At 44.4% G+C, this 25,801-nt stretch overlaps 2 protein-coding genes and 1 long non-coding RNA gene across 3 annotated transcripts in view; 2 read left to right on the forward strand and 1 right to left on the reverse strand.

The window, feature by feature from the left end:
- The window catches only part of Fcamr (Fc alpha and mu receptor), a 16,885-nt gene extending 14,111 nt beyond the window's left edge, over positions 1-2,774 (forward strand). The window contains exons 5-7 of the mRNA XM_055602485.1: positions 467-1,217; positions 1,902-2,020; positions 2,620-2,774. Of these exons, the coding sequence (XP_055458460.1) occupies positions 467-1,217; positions 1,902-2,020; positions 2,620-2,774 (1,025 nt within the window). The remainder of the gene's footprint in view (positions 1-466; positions 1,218-1,901; positions 2,021-2,619) is intronic.
- Positions 1-20,314, reverse strand: part of LOC129672854 (uncharacterized) — a 22,685-nt gene extending 2,371 nt beyond the window's left edge. The window contains exons 1-4 of the long non-coding RNA XR_008719576.1: positions 20,224-20,314; positions 18,254-18,394; positions 1,854-2,003; positions 112-250 (exon numbers count right to left, since the gene is read on the reverse strand). This is a non-coding gene — a long non-coding RNA (uncharacterized LOC129672854). The remainder of the gene's footprint in view (positions 1-111; positions 251-1,853; positions 2,004-18,253; positions 18,395-20,223) is intronic.
- Positions 15,106-25,801, forward strand: part of Pigr (polymeric immunoglobulin receptor) — a 27,983-nt gene continuing 17,287 nt past the window's right edge. The window contains exons 1-2 of the mRNA XM_055602474.1: positions 15,106-15,276; positions 22,737-22,834. Of these exons, the coding sequence (XP_055458449.1) occupies positions 22,762-22,834 (73 nt within the window). The 5' untranslated portion in view covers positions 15,106-15,276; positions 22,737-22,761. The remainder of the gene's footprint in view (positions 15,277-22,736; positions 22,835-25,801) is intronic.

The raw sequence follows: 25,801 nt of genomic DNA on the forward strand, positions 1-25,801 counted from the left end.
TGTGTGTGTGTGTGTGTGTGTGTGTGTGTGTGTGTGTGTGTGTGTGTGGGTGTGGGTGTGTGTGTGCACACATACACACATTCCAGAAAGGCTGCCCTGCAGAATACCTACTCAGAATAGATCTATCTGGTGAGCACATAAATTCCATTGGATGTTCCAGTCTACTTATCTGCTGCAATTGGAACCTTCTTTACTCCTTTGCTGAATAGTAGCACAGTCTCCTGGGTAGCCAAATAAGGAATACGCAAACCTGAGGGAAGGAAATCATAATATAAAATGTGAGATTTGCAAAAGAATAGAAGTATGTTGAGATGCTCTAATTTTATCTGACTTACTGGCAGACATCACATCTCTTAGTGAGGTGCATCCTACTTAAAAAGCTTTTTGATCAAATGTCCTTTGCTAAATCCAGTAGGTAATCTAGAGAGCCTTCCAACATGCCCTCTCTGTGTGTGTGTCCACACAGGTCCTTCAAACAGCACCTATGCTGCAGCTCCAGCTTCTGGTGAGCCCATCACAGCATCTCCTAGAATAGCATCTACAGTAGCCAATAGGTGGACCTCAGGAGTCACCCAGATTCCAGCAGGCCGAGGCTCAAAACGGGACAGGACAGCTCCAACTACAGGTATAATCAAAACTACACATTCAGCCAGTGGAGGACAAACCCCAAGAAGAGCCAGGACAACGGTTTCAGAAACAAGCAGCAGAGAGGAAGGCTCTGTCAAGGTAACAGGCCCTACTCCAGAGAGTCCCGCTCCCAAATCAAGACGCATGTTCAGCACAACACAGGGTGTTTGGATATGGGACTCCAGAAACTCAGTGATGACTAGCACTAGCAGTGAGGGTATAAGGAAAGGCACAACCCCAGAGGCTGACGGGCTCCAGGGGGAAACAGGGGTCGGTGCATCTCTAAACAAACCCAGGACGACCACAGGAACCACAAGGCCATCAGTCCTGCTCTCAGAACCTGTGACCTGGGAAACTCTCCAAAAACATAGAGAGGCTTCTAAGCAACAAACGCTGTACTCCATGATGGAGCCATCCCCAGCTCCAAGCTCCTGGACCTTGAACACTACACATATGGAAGTGGAATCTTGGGGAGCGAGCACTGGTGGGGGACCAGAAAATACTGCTGAAGAGCGTAGCCCCTCAACAGAAAGCCAACTTTCAGCAGTAGGCTCTATGTGGGTCCCTGGCAAGGGGTCATCCATGAAGAGGTAAGCCTTGGGCCTCTCTTCTGACTTGGGGCCCCAAGTCTGCCCTATTTCCTGGCCAGCCCTTTTTTTCTGCTGATCTTATTTATTTATTTATTTATTTATTTATTTATTTATTTATTTATTTATTTATTTATCTATTTATTTATTTATTGTATCTACAGATTAGTAAATGGTAGGATGGGGTATATGAGCATCAGTTAACATCCTCCACATCTCAGAGCCCACGCTGTGATAATGCTATCTGAATATTTTCCAGTGGTTTGCAAGCAAACATCCAAAATGATACAATTAATTAACTTTTACGCTGGAACCCTTGGGACTTTCTATTGAATGTAGGGAGCAGAACTCCAGAGAAAGGATATAACTTGCTAAAAGCAAGTTGTGACAGAGCCAGATGCCAAGGCCAACTTCCTGGCTCTCACTCATCCTCTTTTTCAATATGGCACATTTTAGCCCATGCCCAGGCGGGTGGAGTGAAGCAAAGGATTGGTGTTTAAGGAGCTGAGGAAAGCAGTTTTGCTGGGAGCCAGCTACAGGAACAAAGGTGGCCAGTTAGTCTGGAACTCAGCTTGTCTGTCTGTGAAATGAGAGGGGTGAGCTATCAGTCTTGACAGCCTGTCTAGGGCTAGTTCTTACCTCCCTGATCCTGTGCTCAGTTCATCCTCAACTTCCCACTCCCCACAGTGCCTTTACAGAAGAAGAAAGCAACTCCTGGATTCTGACTCCAATCTTGACTGCGCTGGCCCTGGTTCTGCTTGCAGCTCTGGTCCTATTGAAAAGGAGACTCTGGAGAGAAAGGACCTGTGAGTTGAGTTTAAGTTACCCCAAATCTAGGAAAAAGAATGGGTCTTTCCACCTGATAACCGCAGGGCTGAGTCAGGTTAGATTAGTGGACCCACTTTGGGATGTAGAAAAAGTAAGTTCTATTCTGAATCCTTTAACTGAGCTTGCTTGTGGCTTCTTAAAACTCTTGCTACACTTTTTGCCTCAGAGGCATCTGCTGGCTTAAGAGGATCTGGAGGATGACAAGAACTACTAACCATAAGCATAGAACCACACTGGCAACCCTGGCACAGAATAACAGATAAGCACTGGGGCCAAATGCTACATGTACAGCCTTCCTTATTCTCATAGTGACATCCTAGGGAAGCAGATCTCCCCCTGTATTAGTGCTCCATGGGGTGCAGCCTTGGTAAAAAGAGATTAAGGCTTCTGGGAGCCCTTGAGAGAGGTCAGGGTTCTCAGGGCCAGGGATCAAATCATCTGGATCAATCATTATTGTTCTAAGGGCCAGGTGCTAGACTTCTGTCTTGGGAAATTCTCAGAGATTTGCCTCAGGTTTTTAGGAGGGCAAATGAGTATGTCCACCCCAGAATACTCATCACTTTTTATGTCTCTGCAGCTCAGGATGCAGAAAGGGTACCAAGGATCACTCTTATTCAAATGACACATTTTCTACCAGACAAGCTCCCTGATGTGGGAAAGACCTTGTGTCAGGATGATCTTCCTCCTACCCAAGCCAGCCTGACTGTCCTCGAGAAGGACCAAGGACCCTAAGGATGGACAGAGAAACAGCTCAGTCACCATTGAAGGACGACCAACACCAAATAGCACCATGGCTTCTTCATCCTTTTCTTATTCTCCTTCACCCACGTGAAGATTAGCTACTGAGTTCAGCCTCCACCTGGTGATGGAGATGCCTTTCAGCTTAGGCCTCAGCTGTCAGGCATTCTCTTCAGCCAGAGGTGATAGTACAATGACTCAAAGAAAGCTTCAAGAAAGGACTTGTGGTCTAGCTGTCTTTCAGCTGCCTAGTCTGCTGCCCCTTACAAGTTTTTCTTTCAGGGCTGGGGGTGGATACAGAAAATGAGACCCTCCATGCTGTCACTGCTGCCTCTCTGGGTACCGCTCCTTCCCTATGGTTGTTAGTACTAAGCCTGCGGCTTACACGCAACAGCATTCTCACATACCATGCTCACCTGAGCAAGCACAACCATAATTCCTTAAGGACAGTAACTATGCTTTATCCATTTCTTTACACCTCCAGTGGGATTCCAGCAAATTAAACACCCATGACTGTTTAGCTGGGGATGGCATGAACTTAGTGGACACTGGGGTCCACTTGGGCAAGAGGTCTGACTGCCAAGGCCCCCTCTCTTTTGTTTGAGAGTTCACTAGATAACCATGTCAGTGGATAGTTTCTATGTGAGACAGGAGGAAAGAACACTCCTCCTCAAGTCATATCTCCCCCATTTGACCCTGTCCTCATTACACTGTAGGTCTTTTGGCCAGGTCAAGATTTTCTGGGATTTTCCAAAATGGTGAAAGAAAAGGGTACTTTTCATTACTTTTCATTATTTGTCTCCTCTTGTTCCACTGCTTACAAATCTTTGATATCAAAGGTTGTGGACAAGGCTGGAAATAGTTTGGGAAAGAAAAAGAGAGGGGGACAAATGAAAGGAATTTTATGTGGATTCTGTATAAAAAGCATATCTGTTGGGGAAATCTTGCTCACATTTTGACCCTACCATCTTTTAAGGAATTATATCTGTTCTTTTTCTTTGCCAGATGTGTTAGCAAGTGGTCTATTTTTCATAGTTGGGCAGTAAATGCACTGAGCAACAGAAGATGCAGGGAAGGAAAAGTCTCAACACCATTTAAGAGCTGTAACATTGACATTCCAGAAGGCTTGGTCTTGCCTTCTAAGCTGTCAGTGGCATCAAAGTCCCTTAGAAACACCTCTTCATATCTGATCATGAGCCCAGATACTGTACCAAGAAAACCAAGAGCAATATCCTCGGGGCTCATGAGAGACTTGTCTTAGATAAGTGGGAAGGTTGAATGCATCTACCCAGGTGGAAACACAGAAGTTCCGAGCTATAGATACTTAATCTAGAACACTCATTCACAACCTGTGGGTCATGACCCCTTTGGGGCTGTCAAATGGTACTTTCATAAGGGTCTCACATCATATATCCTGCCTATCAGATATTTACATTATAATTCATAACAGTAGCAAAATTACAATTAAGAAGTAGCAATGAAAATAATTTTATGTTTCAGGAGTCACCACTACATGAGGAACTGTATTAAAGGGTCTCAGCATTAAGAGAAGGTTGAGCACCACTGATATAGAAGGAAGCTGAGGCCCAGTAAAAGAAGTCACTTGTTTGAAGTCACTCAGGTAACCAAACTAGTAAAATCAGCATGAAGACTAGAGAGAACATAACTTTGGCCTAGTTTCTTTCCATATCACCACTGCGTTAGCAAAGAAAAGCTTGACAAAATGCATCACACCACAACCATGCAGACTATTTTCTGCTTACTATCTCAGCCTGTCTGAGAAACCGGTAAGAGAGCCACTACTACCCTCATTCCATCAATGAACAAGCAGTTCTTGACAAGTACATAATTCAGCCAAGACCACTTAGTTTATTGATAGTTTATTAGATGGTCTGCCAAACCAATTGGTCTTTACAAGGAATAATGATAATAATAATAATAATTTCCATAGCTTCTTGGGATATTAAAAGGTAGTCAGAGAAAATTAAGTTGTAGCTCAAAGATGTTTGGGAAATTCTAGGTTAATCAACAGATTCGTATATTCTTCTTCTTATGTTCTCAAAGTATTCACTAGCCAAAGGAAAACAGTGAGTACCTGAGAGTAGAAACATGATATGCTCTGGGCTTGGCAAATCAATCTTCTTTAAGTGGATCTCCTTAAATCATTCCTTAGAGCAACCAAGACATGGCCACCTTTTCCTCCAAGAGCCACACAGCAAATATCTTAGATTAGGAAACTCAGAAGCTTCTGGGGTTACCACTCAGCTCCACCTCTAGCCAGAGAAGGTATACAAACCACTGGCTAGTCTACATTCCAGCAAAAATTTTCACATAAATAGGAAGCTGCATTTGGCCTTCAACCATAATTTGTAATGCCTGCTTTAAGCTCTAAGATTCCACAAGACTGTTTATTCCTATAGATCTGACCTGGAAGATTGGACCTGTCTCTCCAGGAGCTTCCTGCCACCCCTTGCTGAAACCTCTCCCTCCTCTGAATTGCTCTGATTCTCTTTATCTGGCTGCCCATCTTAGTCGAAGGGGGGACTAGTAGGGAATGGGCCTCTGCAGTAAGATTATGGAGCTAGGGAAGCTTCCAGAAGTAGAGTAGAGGTATTTTAGAGGAACCTGAGGTCTACCTCTTAGTATTTTGGAACACAACCTGCTCCTGGGTTACCCAGAAACCTATGTGGTCCTCATGAGTTGCCAGCCAGGTGGCCACACTTGGAAGGCGTGGTTATCGTGCCCCTTAAAAGGGCCATACCGACACGTAGTCCCTCTCTTATTTTCTCTCTCTTACACTCTTATTTTCTCTCTCTTACTTTCTCTTTTTCTCTCTCAGGGTGCCCCCTTCCCCTTCCCTTTTCTTTCTCTCTCCCCACTATGTCCTGCTACCCCCTTCCTCCATACTCTCCTAATAAATCTCTCACAGAGAATATTGGTTGCCTCCTGCTTCTTCTTTTTAATTAATAACACCACCAGGAGGAGCTGCAGGAGATCAGTCTCTGGCCTAGTTTTTGGAGCGAGAGGAAGGTAAATAAAACCTGAGTAGATGCCAGGAGAAGGAAGTAGAACAGCTCCTGTTTATAGCCCTTCTTTATGGCTCAACGGACCTACATGAATGGGGCAGGCTGTGCTTAAAGGGCCAGAGACAAATCAAGCAGAGCAGTTCAACTCCACTAGCACCATGCTCCTGCCACCCAAGTGAGGGCTAGGGAACCCTTCCTTACCAGGCTAGAATCAGAAGCACTTCCATTTCCATTCCAGGATTCAGGGATGCCACTGCTTTTCACAAGGTGAAGCAGTTGGGCACAGCTCTCTAATATTCCTCTTTCTACGTATTAACTTATATAACTAACTTCTCATTCACACATCTCTACACAGCTCATTCTATATGCACCAGATTTCACATTTTTGAAGGTAATTATGGCCATTCCCATTTTTATGTATGAAGAAACTGACATTCAGAGGAAACATCTCATACTTCCAAGGAAAAAGCAAGCCAGGACACGTGACCCACCTGCAGTCTCTATCCTTGATTACTACTATTTTGCTGTAACTAAGGACACAGTAGAGAAACCATTGAAATGACTGCTCCATGAGTAGGGGAAGGTTTTTATTGTAGGAGAGAGAGAGACAGAGACAGACACAGAGACAGAGACAGACAACGACCAGAGGTACCTGGAAAAGTCCAGAACAGAGAGAAACAGAAGCAGACTGGACATGGCCAAGGCTAGACAAGCAGGAATAGTGGAGAAGAGCAAGAGAGAATAGTGGAAATAGCACACTTGGGCTTGGGTTAAGGGACAACTTTGCCCTCCTATACAGGACAGTTACAGGGAAAAGAGAAGCGTGTGAACTGCAACAGCCTGGGAGGTAGCCAGTGGAGAGAGGGGGGTGGGTGAGAAGGGCCGGAGGAGGCTGGCATTCACCTTGAAATGCAAAACAAGTGTGTGTGAATAGAAACTAAAAGACCCTGGAGCTAGCATGGGCTTCGGTTTGCACCATAGTTACATGTCAACCAAGATCCAGATACCTGATTGTCCAGTGGAAGGGGAGATAGGTAATTACCTCTTTCTGGTGGACAGAAACCCTGTCATGCATTTCTGAGGAATGCTGACAGTATCCTCCAACAATCCTATAGTGCTGTGGACCTGAGCCAAGACTGTCATTTCTGGACACACATACTACCTTTTGGAGTTTGGGGAACTGGTGATTCCTCTGGGACTGACAATAAGCTTGTCTTCTGGTCAGGCCTTTTCCTACTTAGAGTTTCATGAGGTTATTTGTTTCTCTCCTTGAGACTCCTGTGTAGGAAGTTACACAATCATTTCCAGTCATTTATTCTCTTTAATCACTAACTAGTTTATTCTTGTCTGAGTTTAGTGGGATGCAATGTCGGGGGAGTTCAGGAAGCCAGACTGAGAGCTGAAACTTCAGACACTAGCCCTGAGGTACTTGCTAACATTGACAAATGGGGCACAAATGGAAAGAACCCCTAAGAGTGTCCATGAATCCCAGGTCATTTGGTATAAATGCTTCTCACTGCACTCTATGGAAAGACTAGTCTAACAAACTCTTTGGCAGGCAGACAGATAGGGAAAGAAGTCATGGCTAGGTAGCGAAGATAACAAATTTCCAAGATTCCCTCTTCTTCCTCACTCTCCTGACTTGAGACAAAAGCCTGGCCTCTTAAAACAAAGGCCTTATAGACTTCTGTCTCCCACTTGCAGACTGACTGCTGATGAAGTGGATCAACAAGTTCAAGGCCTGCTCAAAACATGTCACAAAACAGTTCTGGGCAGTGAACCATCCTACTGATGGTTCAAACTGACCAACCCTAAATGTGGGGTGGAAGACTCTTGAGAGGCTTTAAAAGCCCGGGGCAGGTGGGGAGAGACAGGGTTTTCAAGTTGTTCCCTGTGTGTTTGCTGCTGATATGCGCTTCCTCATACCCAATAAACACCTTTTCAATTCTGTCTGCTGAGCTTGAGATTTCTCTGCTGCTACCTGTAGAGCTTCTGATTTTCCTGCCCTTTAGTTCTTTAACTGGCAGAGAAAACAAGCCCAATCAGGACTCCTAGACTGCATTGTTTCAAGACCCCCAGACTGTATCACCATGAACACTTCAGTGGCTGTTTCTTCACCTTTCATAGGATGGTCTGAGAAATAGTGGACTCATTTTATAGCTGCCTGCAAAGGAGGTTTCTCCTCTGAAAGACACACCAGAATGCATGAGCCAAACTGATGAGGAGTTTCTGAGAAACCGCCACTGGGAAGATACCCCCGAGCTCACAGTCTGAAACATGCTTTGGAGACTACACGGAGATAGATTCTGTAAGTGACTCTGTATGTGGCCGCCAACATCACCACACTCACCATTCTTTAAGTGCCATAGCTTGGCTTCAGGCCTTGGCCTCCTGCTCCCTTCACTGTCAACAGAAAGGCAAGCACATCTCTCAACTGCCCACTCTCTGAGTGGTCTGCTGAAACCCAACAGAGAGGTGCCAGCCACAAGAGGACCCCACCCCCAACTCTAGAGGCCTGTGGGAATTATAGCTCTGAATCAGACACACACTTGTTGATTAGGATCACTTCTTTCTCTGAGCTGCAAATTTCTGCTACCAGATTCAGAGTATTTTAGAGAAGAGGGGGTATCCAGAGTACTAGGTCTGAAGGTATTGAAAAAATTGCCCACACACTTTGGGAAAGATATGTCCATTTGCTTTGGGTAAGAGTTCAGGCAAAGGAAGCTGGACGTGGTGACCTTTGCCTGTAGTCCAGGATATGGGAGGCTCAGGTTGGAGAGTTACTACAAGCTCAAAGTCAGTTTGTGCTGTAGAGCAAATCCTGGACTACCAAGTGAGTCCCTGCCTCAAAATGCACACACACACATACACACACACACAACAAAAAAGCAGCAAAGGTTAGAAAATTTGCTCCATTAGAACTTGACACAAGAAAGGTAGACTATTTAAAAGATGCAGCCAGCTCCCGACCACCACAGTATAGCAAAGACAGCTAAAAATTACTGACAATATTTAACGCCAGAAAGAAAGATTCTCCTTTCCTAGTTGGGAATACTGAGGCTCAACTGGACACAGGCTGCAGGGTTTTACAGGAGCTATTTGTTCCAGTGTCAGCCTGCCTGGCACACCTTGGGTATAGTTCTGTCCCAGACAAGGAACAAGGAAACGGCAAATCTTCAGGGGGACCCGGGTGACTTATGAAAGGGCCTGGGCCCTGTCACCTGGCACTCACCTGTTGACTTTGGATGTCTACTCAAAACGTCTTCCTCCTTCTCCCTAGCCAGCATGAGGGTGGAGAGTGGTTTGCTAATCTCAGAAGGGACACGTTCAACTGTCCCTGACAACTAGAATTGGGGACTCAAAGCTTCTTAGAGCCTGGGGGTCCCCAAAGGGGAACTGAGACCTTGTTGGGCCACAGCCAACTCTCCATTTCTACATTCTCGCATTCAGCTCTGCTCTACATACTCACAAGGGCTGCCTCCACTCAACAGTCTCCCTCAGGGGCCCTGCCACAATCTCTTCCTTCCCTTCTCCCTCAGCTCAAATGATAAAGGGTTCCACAATGCCTCCTTCCCTGGGGCCCCAGAAGTTAGGCTTGTGCATTTTCTGATTGACGGTCAGGAGTCACCAACGCTATGCAAACAGTGAAGGACACTGTGTTAGTTCATAAATCTTGATGCACTAGCCCATTCCCAGCTTTCTTAGCCACCTGTGATGTCATCATCAGCCACCGCCCACAGGGCCCCGGCTCTCTTGCTCTCTTGCTCCTTGCTGTTTTGGTAGTCTCTCTCCCTTTTCTCTGAGCACCCTCTTCCCCCATCTCCCCTCTCTGCCCTCATGGCTTATTCATGCCCTAACTCTCTTCCCCTGAATAAACTCTTTCATATAAGATCTGTTGTGTGCATGTGGCATCATTTTTAAAATTGTAATAGACTGGATGTCAGGTAACGACACAGCAGGTGGGTAGTCACAGAAGAGGCAACTCAGGGTATTCATTTGGGCAGGAGGAAAAACCTAAGGCTAGACTGCGTGTTTGGGCTGTAAGTGACTCTTCTAAGTAAGTATTGGAGCCGCTAATCTGCTGCCAGCTTCCTTTCCTTATTTAAATCCCCTACACTCTATCTCTCTGCTTGCCAGCCTCTTCTTCCTCCTTGACACGATAACTGTCAGATGGCAGACTGACCCTTGAGATCTTTAGGCAAATCCTACAGAGCCACTAAAGAATTAGCTGTCAGGTCCAAACAAAACTAGAGGATAAATGACTAACTGTGGCCCCTACCATATCAAAGCTCACACTCACCTCCAGGCTCTCCCAGCATTGCCAGTACCTGTTAAAGAGTCCATGCTGGCATCCTGGCTTCCTTCAGCTCTTCTCACCCAGACCCCTACACTAACCCTCTCCAGCTTGTGGGAGTCTCTGCCCAGCTTCTCATTCCTACAGAACCCTGCCATTTTGGCTATGTGTTCCCTTGGTTCTCTCTGTTCTCTTTTGGCTCTTGGTCCCCTCTCTGTTGGCCCTCTCTTCTCTCTGTGCTCTCTCTGTCTCTCTGTCCTCTCTTACCTCTCTTCATTCCTCATGGGCCCACTCAGTGTACTGCACGTGTTTACTCTAACTTTCTTTCCCTGCTCTGGACTATTCTAGGTGCCTCTGCCCTCCTTCATATCTACAATAAAACCTCTTCAACCATACTTTGGAGCAGTCATGTTTCCACTTTATATACTCCCCAATACCCAGGCAAATCGGTGCTTACAACCAATCTCCCTTCTTTTTTCTTGCCCCTTTAAAGGAAGACTTGCCTGTGAGGTGTGGGGCAAATTAGGCTTTAGTCTGGGCTCAGCAAATTTCAGCAAACTTGCCCTATATCATTCAACTGGACTTTTTCAGGTCTATTTGTCCTACTGGGATTCCAAATAAGAAGCACACTCAATCTGTTGCTAGCTAGCAGCATTCTGGTTGCCAGATGGACAAACGGAGGCAATAGTCCCATCCCACACCTTTCCTCACTAACCTCAGGCAGAATTAGAGCAAGGAGAAGGAGCAGTGTGCTCCTGAGACGTCAGAGAACTGTATCTTTATCAGCTGATGGGCTACTGTGGATTGAATAATTCTAAACAGCTGATACCCTTTCCAAAGGTGGAGAGGATGCAATTTAGTCTTGGCAGATTCACCCTCATCTTGACAGGGAATACTGGATTATAGAACTGGCCGTCCTGGGATTAAACATTGACTCTAGGACTAGGGTTAAATATTGACTTAGCTAAAGATCTACAGATGGGAGCAGAGCTGATGGTAAACAGCCTTTGCCCATTCAGTCTTATTTCATTCACCTTGCAAAGCAACATCATAGGGACCATCCCCTGCCAGATGTGAAGGACTAGAAGTTAGACAGCTTTCTGTTAGGCTGGTGTACAGAAAGAGGACAACTAGTCAATGATAAAGACAGCAAGTTTCCAGCTTTTTCCTCACACTCCTGATTTCTAAAGACCTGCTGCACCTTTGTACAGACCAAAGTTCAAGACTAGATCAGGACATGTTTATCCCCAAAGTTGTGGGCCTATTAGCCTCTCTGTCTTTGTTCAAACTGATCAATCCTAAATTTAGAGAGGAAGACCCTTAAATCCCTGAGCCTTCAAAAAGAGACTGGACTTCAGGCTACCAAGACCTGCTATGCAGGGTTTTTCTATCTGTGGGTCTTTCTGTGTCTCCCCACCCCTAATAAAGAGCCTTTATTCACTGGTTGACTCTGTTCTCTATGTCTGAGACTTTTCCTGCCTTTTAATTTTTTAGCTGACAGAGAAATATGAACTGGATCAAAACTTCAGGCTGGTAATTGGTGGGCAGTGCAAAGTGAGGAAGGGAAGTATAGTTTGGGAAAATCCTTCTCTATAAGATCTTTGGACAATCTGAAGTTTTAGAGCATCGAGCTAATGAATCCCTAGGGTTGGAACTGTGTGGGCCTTGACTTTCTACAATCCCCTGGATGGATCCCCAAGGGGTAAATGGAAAACTCCTGCTGGAAATGTAACTCAAAATATTCATATTAATGTGAAGGGTTTGGAAAGCACCAGGGGTGGGATAGCAGAAATCCAGTACAGGAAGATCTTGAATTTAGCCTGTCTCTGCTATTTCCTATCTAGTACTTTCACATCTGTGCCCATGGATCTTCATTGCTTAGTACAGAATTGCTCTCAGTTCTGAGTTCCTATTCTGCCCCATGTTTGATGCTAAAGCACCTGCTAAGTCCTAGCCCTTAAAGAAGTTATTTTTTGTAATATCTTTATGGATTTTTGAAAAAGCAGGCCCAAAGACATTAGGCCACTTATCCAAGGCTTCCTGGCTAGCAGATGGAAAGATCTGGGTATGAATCCAGGCCAGTCTGTACAGGCCTGTCCCTTGTCATGGGCTACTGCCTCTGCCTGCTTGTTACCTTCTGGATTGTGCATAACACTGTTGTATGTCAGTGAGAACTATATACCCCAAGGAAACAACAATGCACATTTCTGCATATTACCAGTTTCCCTACACTTCTAATGGGTCGTGGTTAGAGTAGATGTCTGTAATAGACCTATTCTCCAAGCTATATCTACATCCTAAGCCCAGAAGCCTGTAAATCTGGTCATATTTAGGGAATGAGCCTTTGTGGATAGGTTTAAGTCCAGTATAATCAGATGAAGAAATCATCCCAGATTGTGTTATTGGCCCTTAAATGCTATGGCAAGCGTCATCATAAGAGCAGAAGATACTGGAGACAAATTGACTACCGAGGAAGAGCCTGGAAGGTTCCTCTGTGCATTAAAGAATGTCAAGCTAGAGATTGGAAGAAACTGGATTCAAATTCTTCTCTAGAGACTTTGTAATGAGGGTGGCCCTGCTGTCACCTTGATTCTGGGTTTCTGTCATCAGAACTGAATCGGAATATACTTCTGTTGTTCAACAGCACCAAGATTATGGTTGTTTGTTACAGCCCCAAAACAAACTCATAGAGTGCTCAGCTGACACACAGAGACCTAGAACTGGAAAGGCCTTGTGAACCAGTTGGTCTGGCTTGTTCATTTAACATACAAAAAGCCTACAAACCTACAGAGGAAATGATGTGGCAAAGATCACTCAGCAAGTCAGAGATAGAGCGAAAGCTAAGACACAGGTGTGTTGATTCAGGCCCAAGTGATTCCCGTCCTCCTCACCCTGGATGAAAATAGGTCATATTTCCTTATTTTTGGAAGAGGTTTGGCTTGGGCAAATGCAGTAAGATTTGGACAGCATTGTTGTCATCATCATCACTAAGCTGAACATTAGACAGGTTCCTTAGCTGTGGGCCAGTCCCTCCCCCCTCAGAGCTGGTCACAGGAGTCACTCAGTTTTAGAGAGGGAAGTTGCAGTGTGAGGGAGGAAGCTAACCACTGTGTTCACACCACCAGCTTGTGGTTGAACTCAAAAGTGGCCACAGGAATTTTTCTTCCTGATTATTCATTGGGTTCTACTTTTATATTTCCTCTTTCCCAAAACTGGACCCCTACGTGGGAGAGATGGGCTTTAGGTTAGTGTGGAACATGGACGTTTCTTTGTGGGTACATGTGTTTAACATGGTTGGCTAAACTGGCACCACTGGGAATATGCATGAGCAGTACATGATCTAGACAGCCACCCACCATCCTGGAGTTATGAAGAAGGCAAGGAGTCCAGCTCCCACTTCCAGGCAGCAAAAGAAGTGACAGTTTAGTTGATGTATTTCCTTCCCCTCCACCTTTCTTCATTAAGTGTCTGTGCAAGAATTCAGGGACCTCCCTTCGTCCCTGCTCCATCCCAGACAACTAGACACAAGCTGTTCTCTGCTTTAGGGGAAGCAAACATACCTTACAAGTATCTTGACTGATGAGTTTAAATAGGAGACACAGAATAGAAAACTGTAAGGAGCTCTCAGCTGGCAGAAATGGGCTGTGTCATTTCTATACCCACACATCTCCCAATAACCATCACCCTGGAATGGGGAGGAGGAAATTACTAATGAGGAAGAAAGAAGTTGGCTACTAATGGGTCACTGTGACCTCTTGCCTGTCACTGTGGCACTGAGCCTGAGCTCCAGTACAAGAGAGGAGATTAACAATTATATCTAGACAGTTTAGAAATTGCAGAGCCAAGGGACTGCAACACTGCCTGTCCTCTCTAAATTGCCAGTGGTCCACAGCCTTGGCATTAACCCATTGGACCTCCAAGTGCATGAGAGCTGTGCAGTTTAAAGAATACCTAAGTGCTGTAGCAGCACGGTTCTCCAAGAGACCCCAGGAAGCTACAGATCACCAATCTGCTCTGCAATCACAAGAAAAGCAACGAAGGGCTGAGAAACCCAGAAACCCCACTGAAGGAACTGAGCAGTAGGGATAAGAAAGCAGAGTGAACTGCAGAGCCCATGCAATGAGTAAGGTAAAAGGTCCCACTGACCAAGCAGGATGAATTCTATATTGGGTTACAGAACCACCTTTTCTTTTTGAGGAACAAGACCGACACAGCAGCACACCAACTAAGACCAAATTCACCGGCCACTGTTCACTGCCCAGCAGCAATGTTGCCACCCAGAGGAGGGAAAGGAAGACAAAAAGAAGAAAAATCCAATCTGAAATACCGTTGAATAAGGCTGAGCTTTCCTGGAAGTGACTATAATTATTATTTTTCTTGCATGAGTCAGATTGTGGATTCATGATCTGCAGTTGAGCTCCATAAAAAAAAAAAAATCAGTTTCTTTTCTTGCCATCAAAACCTGTGATTGTATGGGAACTGAGGAAGAGTTGGTGCCCAGGTACAGTGCATAGAGCTGCAAGGGGGAGTATGAGGGTGTGGGGCTGTGTGTGTTGGACAATGGGCTTCATGTATGTGAGACAGGAAGGCTATGACTATCTGGAGACCTGAATAGATCCTGACCTGGGAAAGATCTCAGCTGGTGGGAGTGTATGCCAAGTCAGGGCTCTAACACAGCTCCCCATTCAGCCCAGCTTCACGGAGCTCAGGTAGAGTAGGGACAAAGGAGAAGAAGCATAGTTCCCAAGGTTCCAAAAGCTTTAGGCTGAAAAGGGGAACTCTGCAGAAGGTGCTTAAAGAGTGGCATTTCAGGCAACATGTGCTAGGGAGTTGTGACTGCAGACTTGAGGCCAAACACTAAGGGACATTAGTCCCATATCCTGAAGCTGCAACAATGGAGGATCCACGAGTGACAGTCTCCCCAAGTACAGGGGAGAACAAATGGTGCCAGCCAGGAAAGCAAGGATCTGTGGGAGTCACGTGTTCTGGCTGGCTACCTTGACTATGGGACAACAGCCCTTTAAGAGTCAGGTGTGGGTCAAGCACAGAACACAGTTTCAGTTTTGGCAGCAGTAACCAGTGCCTTGTTGAACGCTTCTAGAAAGGAAGGGGCACCCACTGGCTGGCAGTCTGTGCCCCGAAACTGGATCATCTGGAGAGAAGGAAGCAGTAAAAGGTAAGAATGCTACCTGGGATCCTGGGATAGGATGCACCTTGGGATCTTAGGTCCGATGAGTCCCTGCACTCCCAGCTACCAGCTTCTCAGACAGTATGAGATAAACAGCACAGACTCTGTGCCTGAATGCCACATGGGCATATTCCAGTGGTACAAGACATGTGTACGGGCAGGACTCTCCATGCCTTTCTGCAAAATATCATGGGTGAGGAATGTCTGGCCAGCAAACCCTTTACCCTTAGCCCCCAAATTCTCTTATCCTTCCACAGTTACTCACTTACATAGTAAGCTAATCTAATCTTTCTCAGTCTTCATTTGTAAAATAAGGACCTAAAAATAACACCTATCACTGCTGGTCCGAGGGGTTCAAATGGGAAAGCATGTGTGAGGTGCAGCAACATTGCAATGATTTGGTGCATCTTAATTTAGTCTAATTACTCAAGAGTTAATTGAGAGGCTCAGAGCTGGGTTCAGATTATACCATAACGCACATGGTCTCAGCTACCTTTCAAAGGAGGCCACACTCAATATCTTTCTTTTTTTTTTTCCTGGGCTTCTCCAGGGTTCTAAAATGATTTCCAGTTGCAACCCAGACTTGCCTCCACATATTCATGCCACTAGAAACAAGGATGCATTGTGGTGTTGCCCTGCCCTAAGTGGGGAGAACAGTGTCCTTGTGGAGTAACAGAGTAAGGAGGGAACAGAGCCACTTCTAGGTACAGACAGCAGCTCTATGTTCTGATGCACCCCCTAACTCGGCACCCAAGCAGCCACCAGTCTCAGCCTTCTCCTTTCTGACAAGCCAGTGCAGAAGGACAGTGCCAGCCTGCCTTCACCCTTCGCACCAGCTCCATTGGTGCAGCTGCCACCATACTTGGGGACAACCAGGACCCACGTGTTTTGTATGACAGTTTTTGTTAACACTTTTCCCTGCTGCTAAGGGATTTAGAGATTTCTTGATATAGAAAGAGGGGTGTGCCTCTTCGGGGATAGAAGGCATCTATCGGGTAGCTGAAGGTAGAGATTCAGCTCTGAGCTGTATATGGAACTTTCCTTTCATGTGCCCGCCATCCAGGATGTGGTATTATAGCTCAAAGAACTGAACCAGGAGTCAGGAGAACACTCAGCTCTGTGACCACCTGCTTCTTACCACGTCTCTAGATCTGTGGAGTCCGTTCAGAAAAAGCCCAGTGACTGCGGCTCTCGTTCAGTGAATCTGCTCGCCCTGGGGCTTCACAGCTTCATCTCACCCCACCCCCCAATGCCAAGGAGCTGGGAAAGGAGACACCACAGTCTCATCTTGCAGCTGAGGCAACCAAAACTCCATCAGTTAATGTGAATGATGTAAAGTCACAGAGGTCTAAACTATATGTCGGTACATCCTTTCTGATATGGTTTTAAAGACTCTTTGATATCACCTCTCAAAGCAAACTAGTTAACTGAAAAATACACACAACTGGAACACACCTATAATTCTAGCACTTGTGAGGCTAAGGTGGGAGGGTGGCCGGGTTGAGAGTTAGAGTTCAGTGACTCTGCCTCAAAAATATAAATAATAGATGGTGGATGAATAGATAGATAGATAGATAGATAGATAGATAGATAGATAGATAGATAGATAGATACATACATACATACATACATACATACATACATACATACATAGATGAAATTACAGGTTGAGTATTCCTGAATCTGTAATTCTAAAATCTGAAATGCTCTGAACTTAGGCATTTTAAGAGCCAACACTACACATGCAGAAAATTCCACACCAGACCTCAGGTAATGGACGTCAATCTAAAACATAGTCACATTAAAAATATATAAAATTACCTTCAGAATATGCTTAGACATGGGTCCTATTTCCAAGATAATTTATCACATATCTGAAAATATTTCAAATATTAAAATGGAGACTATTTCTGATCCTAAGATTTTTGGATAAGGGTGCTCAATCTATAAAATCCATGCATTGTGTTCAGCAGAAAATATGATCCACATCCTCTTCTGACTCTGGGAACAAGGAAGCTAGAATCCCAGAGTCACTTGCATGACAAGTCACAAGGCATGGCAAGAGAGACAGAGCTTTGGCATGGATGTACCCAGATTCAAGAAACAAAGCTGACACTCCCTATCCATGCCCAGTGCCAAATAAATGACAACTAGTGTTTTCAGGAAGATCTCTTGGCACCACCTCTAGGTCCCAGTGACTCTTCGTGAGAATTGCCTTTCCAGTGAAAGGTGGGGAGGAGAGAACAAATTTATTCTTTTCTTTAAAGCTGGCACAGCCCTCAAGTGACAGAGTTGAAAGCTGGGGGGAAGAGTAAATGGTTTTACCACTCAGCCCAGTGCATAGCTACCATGAAGGGCAGGCACACAGGCCCTGCCCGACCCACCTGCCCTTTAGAGCAATTGTAACTGCTTTCTGTTGGAGAGCACTTAATGTCATTAAAAATGTGTTCATACATATTATTTTGTTGCCTTTCCTATGTTCTCCCATCCCAAGGCATACCCCTTTCAAGTTAGAAGAGTCAGGAACTCTATGTTCATGTTTATAGATGAAAGTGCTGAGTCAGCATTTTCTACCCACGTGTTAGAATGCTCTTTATACCTCATGATAGAATGGAATGATGGACCCCCTAGATTCTCTTCCATCCTTAACATTCTTCTTCACATGACAATTTCCAAGTTCTCATTCAACTCTTTGTGAGAAATGAAAGTGATAGTCCAAAATGGACTTAGGAGATGCTTCTCCTGGAGTAGGAGAAGAGACCATTCAGTTCAGGTCAAGGCAGCAATGGAAAAGAAAGCCCTTGCAGTCAAGCCGTCCTTTCACTAGTCTTCCTAACCCCACAGTGTCTCTCTCCTTCAACTTCATATTCATGGGTGTCAGAATCTGTCACTTGGCTTCTGTTCTTTTTAGCTCACATTCTCTGCCCCCTCTGAAGCCGCTGGAGCTTTGAGAATCCTGCCTTACCTTCTCCTGGGAGGTGAAGGCTTCAGGTTGTTTCAGGGATGCAAGATTAGATAGCTTAGCCAAGCTAAGACCTGGGCCCAGCTGTCCCTTCCTCTGAAGAGGCACATCAGAGATTAGATGAACAAAGATTTGTCCTGAAAGCTGAAAATCAGTCACTTAACCAAAGGGGAACTAGCTAAATTGGGTTTATAAGGAGATAAACTCTATTTTCCTTTGAGGCCCATATTTCTGCCCCAGTCTACAAGCTTGGGGATATAGGTTATAAATATACTGGGAAATTAACTTAGTGGACCACAAACAACCTGGAACATCTCAGCCTCATCAATGAAAAAACAGCTCAACCCTAGTTTCAATGCAAGTACTCTAGTGAAATAGTTTAAATTATAGATGACCACATTTTATTAAGTCATTTAAGAGTCTAGTGAGTCTTCTAGTGGGCTGAACAAGAGTATGCCTTGACTGGAAAAAGATTCTTGGTGTCCACACAAAGGAGGGTAAATTTTTAAAGTCAAAAGGCCACAATCACATCACACCTAGTGTAGGCTATGGGCCTTTACAATATAACCTTTGGTCTTGTAAAACATCACACAAGGTCGTCCCTCTAGACCAGCGGTTCTGGACCTTTCTAATGCTGTGATCTTCTAATACAGTTTCTCATGTTGTGGTGACCCTCCCCCAACCATGAAACTATTTTTATTGCTACTCCATAACTGTAGTTTTGCTATTGTTATGAATTGTAATGTAAATATCCAATATGCAGGATATTTAATATGCAACCCCTGTGAAAAGGGTTGAGACTCCCAAAGGGGTCACAACCCACAGGTTGAGAAGCACTGCTCTAGAGGACCCGAACTGTTTTTACGTATCAGGATACTTTCTCAGTGTTGTAAATCTCTATCAAAAGGAGAGAGAAGCTATTTGTTTAACAAATATAGTGGAGGAGGTGAGGAGTCAGAACAACCTGACCTTTCTTAAGCTAGTTCACTAAAAAATATATAACCTCATAGAACTGATCTCTGGGCTCATGCAAGAAGTGACAATAGACTCATGGTTCCAGTTCCAATTCTGATATAGTGTTGGGGTCAAGAGTCCCTGGCACTTAGATCTCTTATCTACAGCAATAAGGTAATATAATCTATCCCGGGTTCCTGTGGCAATACATTAAATCCCATAAGAGTGGACCCTAACAAAACATCTGGGTGGGTTGTGGGGACAAGTGAGTGCTTTACTCTTTCTTTCCCTTCTTAAATTCATCTCTAGTCATTCACTGAACTCTGGATTTCCTGGGCTTTGGGAAAAGTCTGACTGAGGTGAAAATGTTTTAAACTCAGGGCCTTTTTTAGCTGCTACCAGAGAAATGGCTCTAACTTTTAGCTCTAGGCAAAGAAGAGTCCCCGTTTTTAAAAATGCCTTCTGCCCATCACCTCCCCTGGGAGTAGACTCTTGTCCTTCCTGCCTAGGTGACCCTCTCCCAGATAGTTCCTCCCAGATATGCATGCCTGATGCTCTCACACCTGACTTTGAGCTATGCACAAAGTTGAAGGTATTCACATATCTCCCTGTTTCCAAGCTGACTGACCTAGCCATCCAAATGTGTCACAAAATGATAAGCGTGGGCTAGAAGTCAGGTCCCTCATCATGGAAAGCCTGACACCTGGTTCTCTGTTAAAAAAAAAAAAAAAAAAAAGTTTGTTTACCCGTCCAGAGGAAGCTTATCACCCCAACTCAGCTGTGCCTATGAAAAGATCAGGTTCTGCCTCATAGATATTAGAAGCTTGCTTTTCTAGACTCAAGAATGAGAATAAAAGATGGCCACTGCTTGTTTGGGCTCTTAAAAGCTGAAACTATTTGGCCTTCCCACCTGTGACTGCACCCAGGACCAACACAAGGGGCAGGTACTAGGTCTCTTGGGACTTGGCGCCACCCATCCCAACTGTTACAGAACAGATAGGCCTCACAGCTGCTCTTACCTGGGAGCTTCTTGCCACTCAGATGACCCACAAGCACTTGATTACATACAAATTAGGCTGAATCTGGCTAAGGCTTCACTCCAGGAGTTTATCATTGACTTGGTAAGAAATCATGGGCCGTTAACCCCAGTAAAATGGCCTCTAGTTGCCATCTGACACCCTTGTCAGTCCCCACCCCCTGTCCTCACTTCTTCCAGAGAACTAGAGAAACAGAATACCTTTATCTCCACAAGGAAATAAAAGGTTTTCTTGCTGGGAAATTCCCCTGAGGAAAGAAATAACCAAGATAAACAACTTTATTGCTTTTGGCTCAGCTAGTGAAGGAAGTCTCTGAGAACCAGGAATCAGGGGCAAGCAAAAAGAGATAATGCCCAGGCTGCCTCCTGCTTAAGTTTCCTTATCTTTATGGGTGCTCATTATTGTGTAGGGCCTACTATCGTTGTTTTTCTCCTTTAAGAGCTCCATCAAACCTATTCCAAAGTTTAAAGTAAGCAAAGGCCTCAAAGTCTGTTGGAAAGTGGGGACTCCCCTCTCTACTCTTTTCTTCTATGCCCTAGAGACTAGGGGATAGTTTGGGTCCCTGAGATAGTACAATCTAGCATGGGCCAAGGCTCAGTCCTCTGTTGCCTGCCTCATGGGCTGCTTGCATTCTCCATCTTCGTCTGCCAGAACTCAACAGGCAGGAAAGACGGTAACACTTATTGTTGGGTTAAAGGTAGAAGCCAAGAAAACTCACTTCAGAGTCAAAAGTTTAAAATGCAAGCTGTATTTTCTGAGTGCACAGGGAGACGGCCAGCTCGGGATCTGAACTGATCCCTGAAGGGAGATTGCACAACATTCTTAAAGGAACAGGAGCAGAGTGGGTGCTGTGCTGACCAATAATGCTTTGACACAAGAGGTTGAACAACGTGGATGAGTGGGTCACCTGGTCTCAGGACCTTCCACTCATCTCTTTGCAGTCACGTCCTCTCTTGGACTTTGGCCTGGAGTTTAGAATGATAGGGGACCAAAGGAGTAAGAAAGCCTTAAATCAAGACAGGCAACACATTTATAACTTCTGTGCCTTAGTTTAGATAATGGATAATGGCAACTTCCCTCTTTATAACCCTTACTGGTTAACAGACAGACATGACACACTGGAAGAAGCAGGATAGAAGTTGTGTTCCAAGCCTGGGAATATAAACTCAGTTTTGACACTGCCAGCAAGATAAAACTTGTTCCTGAGATGGCTAAACCCAGGAATCTGCCTCTTAATACTACATTTTGTCTCTGACCCATAATAGAATCACTGGAAACCTTAGACATAACTCATCATCTCAAGCTCTTAATTTTCTTGTGATTATGTCTGTTTGTCTTATTTCAAGGGTACTTGTAAAAATCAAATGAATAATGTTAGCTTCAGAGAAAATTCTAAGTCCCCCAAACTCCAAAAGGCAGTCCAAATATCCAGAAATGGGCTCAACCTAGAATACAGGAGGATTTCTGGTGGTTACATAAAAGCCAGCATTCCTCAGGAACTTGTGAAAGGGAAAGTCGTTTCCCTTTCTCCTGGCAGAAGAGACATAGCGCTACCTATGGTGCCTGTCAGCATATCAAAACTCATGCTGGCCTCCGGGCTACTTCAGTATAACAAGTACCTGTTACACATTTCAAAGTCCATGCTAACAACCTAGTCCTCACCTCCATCCCTACCCTAAACTTATTCCAGTTCATAGGCTTCTCTCCCTCATACTCTTTCTCCTTATAACCCTGTTCTTGCTATGCTCTCTCTCTCTGTGTCTCTCTGTCTCTTTTTCTGTCCTACAACAAAAACTTTTCTCTTAACCATTCCGTGGAGTGGTCATGTTGTCAGGCTATATGACAGACTTTGACAAACAGTAGGCATTCTGGCATCCAGTATAAGCAAACTGAGAGTCCTGAAGCAGTAGAGAGGGAGAAAATAGACAAACCAAATAAGCCAGGGTTGAGATTACCCTAGCACCACTCTGCCCATTTCCACAGTTAACCCTTGTTTGACATCTACAAGCCTTTGCTTACCTTTACAAATACCAAAATTGTTAAACAGCTTCCTCCTGTCTCAGTTTACTCAGTTCACCCACCCAAAAACATGTCAGCCTCCTCCACCTCCAAGGATATAGGGTGGGGAACTGATACAGAAAGACAACCACATTACAGTGTTCCCAGTACTGGGTCCTGGATCATGACAAAGAAATGCCTTCCATATCACTAGCCCAAAGGAACATCCAGCTTAGATAAGAAGACAAAGGAACTTACAATTACTGAAGCAATTAAGAATGCCTATTGGTTAAGAGGAAGGTTTTTATTGTAGGTGAGAGAGACAGGCAGACAGACAGCACACATAGAGGGGTGGAAGAACTGAGAGTCCTTACCAGTGAGGAAGCACTATTCATGAATTAGATAGTTAATTCAAGAGGATTTACAACAGTTTCTGCATGCAGAAAGCAAATAGGTGTTACAGAGGAACTCTATCTCCTTTGTTTATCGTCTTTCAGAATCTCACACAAGAAGACGACCTGAATGGCACAACCCCCTTGGAAGCCACCAGAAATGAGGCTCTTCTTGTTCACCATCCTGCTAGCTGTCTTCCCAGGTAGGTCTGATGGTCCCAACCCATCTCAAACTCTTTGTTCCTAGGCTCCTTGTTTCTAGGATCCCAGCTCCATGGAAACACTGACATCAAACACTGACATTTCTGGACATTCCCCAGAAATGTCCCTCACAAACTGTGTATCCCTATAAGACACAGTTAGTCTGGGGCAATGCAGAAAACACATGCCTAAAAGGGGCTGATAACCACTGGTAATCAAAGACAGGAATGAAAAATTCCTAATTTTAAGACCAGGAGTCTTATAGAGGGTACTCTCTGGAGATTTTTTTAAAAAAGACCTTGACCTCAAACTAAACATCTTTTCTGAATTGTGTCATTTGGGAGCAATCAACTATCCCTGATCCTTAATGTTCTCAACGTATAAAAAGGAATTAATTTACAAAAGGAAATTATGTAGCAAATGCGAAAATATCCCATCCAGCAAAAGTAGTGTTGTGATATTATTAGCTTGTCATTCACTGTCCTTAAAAAGAATATTGTTAATGAGTTACTGTTGTGGAATTTGAGACCACAGACTCAATTCAGATTATAACTACCAACGTTATTATTTCTCTAAGACAAATCAGAAATGCTGCACCACACCTAAGCAGATCGAGGAAAGGTTTTTAAAGGCAAACACCACAATTACTCCACTTGTACAGAATTTACAGCTACATGACCTGGCCTTCTTTCCCAGCTACAGGGAAAACCGCATTCCCCTGCCCATAATGATAAGGATGTTTACAAAAACCAAAACAATCTGTTAGTCATTTCACAACAGTTGCTCGGCTTAGGGGAGGGGACAGGGCTCAGAGCTTTTAGGAATTTAGGTAAGAAGCTAACGGCTATTAAAGTTGTTGGCTTATATGAAATGGAATTTCATTGGGTTTGGATCAGATGGATCATATTATTGAATCCTGCTGAAGTACAGGTTGACACAGTATCTGTAGGGCTAATATTTTAACAGATTGATTCTTTTTTTTTAATGTACATTAGCAACCAATTTAAAATTCAACACTGATCATAACACCAAAGAACAGTAAAAGAATGGGTTCAGCAAAGGCAGTCAAAAAGTGGGAAGCCATGGGGACCAAGAGAAGAGGCCTCAGCACACTCTTTTGCTCTTGCATCTAAGTTTTTTCTGGATCATGTTAATGTTTCTAGTGGTTGGCATGAAAAAAAATATTTTTCACATAAGGTGGAACAAAGGTTCCATCCTTTAGAGATAACAAATCTCATCTCCAACAGGTCTGTAAAAACATTTCTGCTAGGGAATCCACTTGTTTTTCTAGATGTCCTATAGAATCTTTGAGGTGTTGTATGTCCTGGCCTACACTCTATTATTTAGAATTTTGAAATTCTGATCCTGAATTTAAAGCTGACATTTCCAAGGCAACCACGCCTGTGATCCCTGCTGTCCTGAGGAGAGGTATAACTATAGCTGAGTTACTATTCTATTTCTTCTAACTAGGCCCTGGCCCTCAGAATGAGAGTGTTCTTTATATGAAGGTAATTGTCTTCTACTCTCCTTTCCAGTCGGGGAAAAGAAATAGGTTAGAATACAGAGATTTTTTTCCCCGTGTCCGGAATTCTAAGTGTTCAAGGCTTACATCTAGCCAAGCCAGATGTGCAGACCCACCATGCCCCCAAAAGGAGCCAGAAAGTACATTCTAATATATTAGGATTTATCTGTGTACATCTGAGTAGTGCAGAACTGTCCATACAGGTAAGCCGAGTAATTATGAGTTGAACATACCTGTAACTTGGAGGTCTCCTAGGATGAGCTTACTTGCTTCCAGTTTACAATTTAAATTCTTGGATGGGGTAGCAGCAGTTGGGGTGATAGAGAGATTGACCTTTATCCCCACTTAAAAAGGAGGCCTAGAGTCTAGGCAAAGCAAACATTCATTTCGCAGGTTAGGAAGGGTAGTTTATCAGGCTGTGTAGGAACTTTAAGGTCTCAAGCTCAGGGACATCATCAGGAGATGGAGTTATTTTATGTCCTTTGTATTGGGCTGAGGCTAAGTCTAACACCATCTACTCCTTGGATGAGACTGAAGGCTGACTCATTGCCACGGATGTAGTAGTCCGAGCAGGGATGACAAGAAGGGGAGACATCTACCCTAGTCTTTGGGTGAAGCAGCCAGCTTTTATCAGGGCCTAGAGGTTAATTTGGAGGGGTTAATCCTAACCTTAATCCCTCACACTATCCCTAACCCTAACCCTATACTTTTTTCCTATAGAGAACTCGATTGCCCATTTAAAAGTAAAACTCTTAGTGGAAGCCAGAGACCTGGGGACCGGCCTTTAAGGCAGGATTGTGTGCTCAGTTCATTCCAGGTCATGACTTGTAGAGTAGAGGGGCTACATTTCCTGCAGGTGCATCCTGAGAAAGAGTTTTCTCACTCAAAAAGGATGTATGGGTCTAAGTGCCTGATCTCCCTTTCTCAGACAAACTCCGTCCCACAGCTTGGTTCAGAACAGTGATGATCTCTTTTTCATTGGTGGCAATGTGCTAGTCCATCAGCTGGACATATTTGGGAAAAAGGTTTCATTTAGCATATTTTTATCACATCCTGGGAATGGCCAAGGTATCACTTCCAATATACTGCATCTTAGAAGTGATATATCCCGGGCTTTCTTGTCAGTCTGGACTAGATAATCCTCAAAGAGGCCACATAGATGAAATGTAAACACAGGCTGGGAGGCAACATTTTGGAGAGCAAGGGTTATCTTTCTAGTAGCTAACCAGAGATAAAAGATGCATTGTTCCTGTGATAACTCCCAGTCACAGACCTTAACATTGTTAGTGGCTCAAACATGAAAGACACCTGTCAAGATTCCCAACATTAGTGTCAAATCTGAGATGCTTTAGGGGAATCTAGGGATCTTGCATTACTCTTCGTTTTCCACCTTTCTGTTGGCTGGTCACGTCCACCTTTAGATGGGAATGGTAGATCCCACTATCTT

The sequence above is a fragment of the Psammomys obesus genome, unplaced genomic scaffold (genome assembly GCF_907164565.1).
Source record: "Psammomys obesus unplaced genomic scaffold, mPsaObe1.curated_primary_1811, whole genome shotgun sequence".
NCBI lineage: Eukaryota > Metazoa > Chordata > Mammalia > Rodentia > Muridae > Psammomys > Psammomys obesus.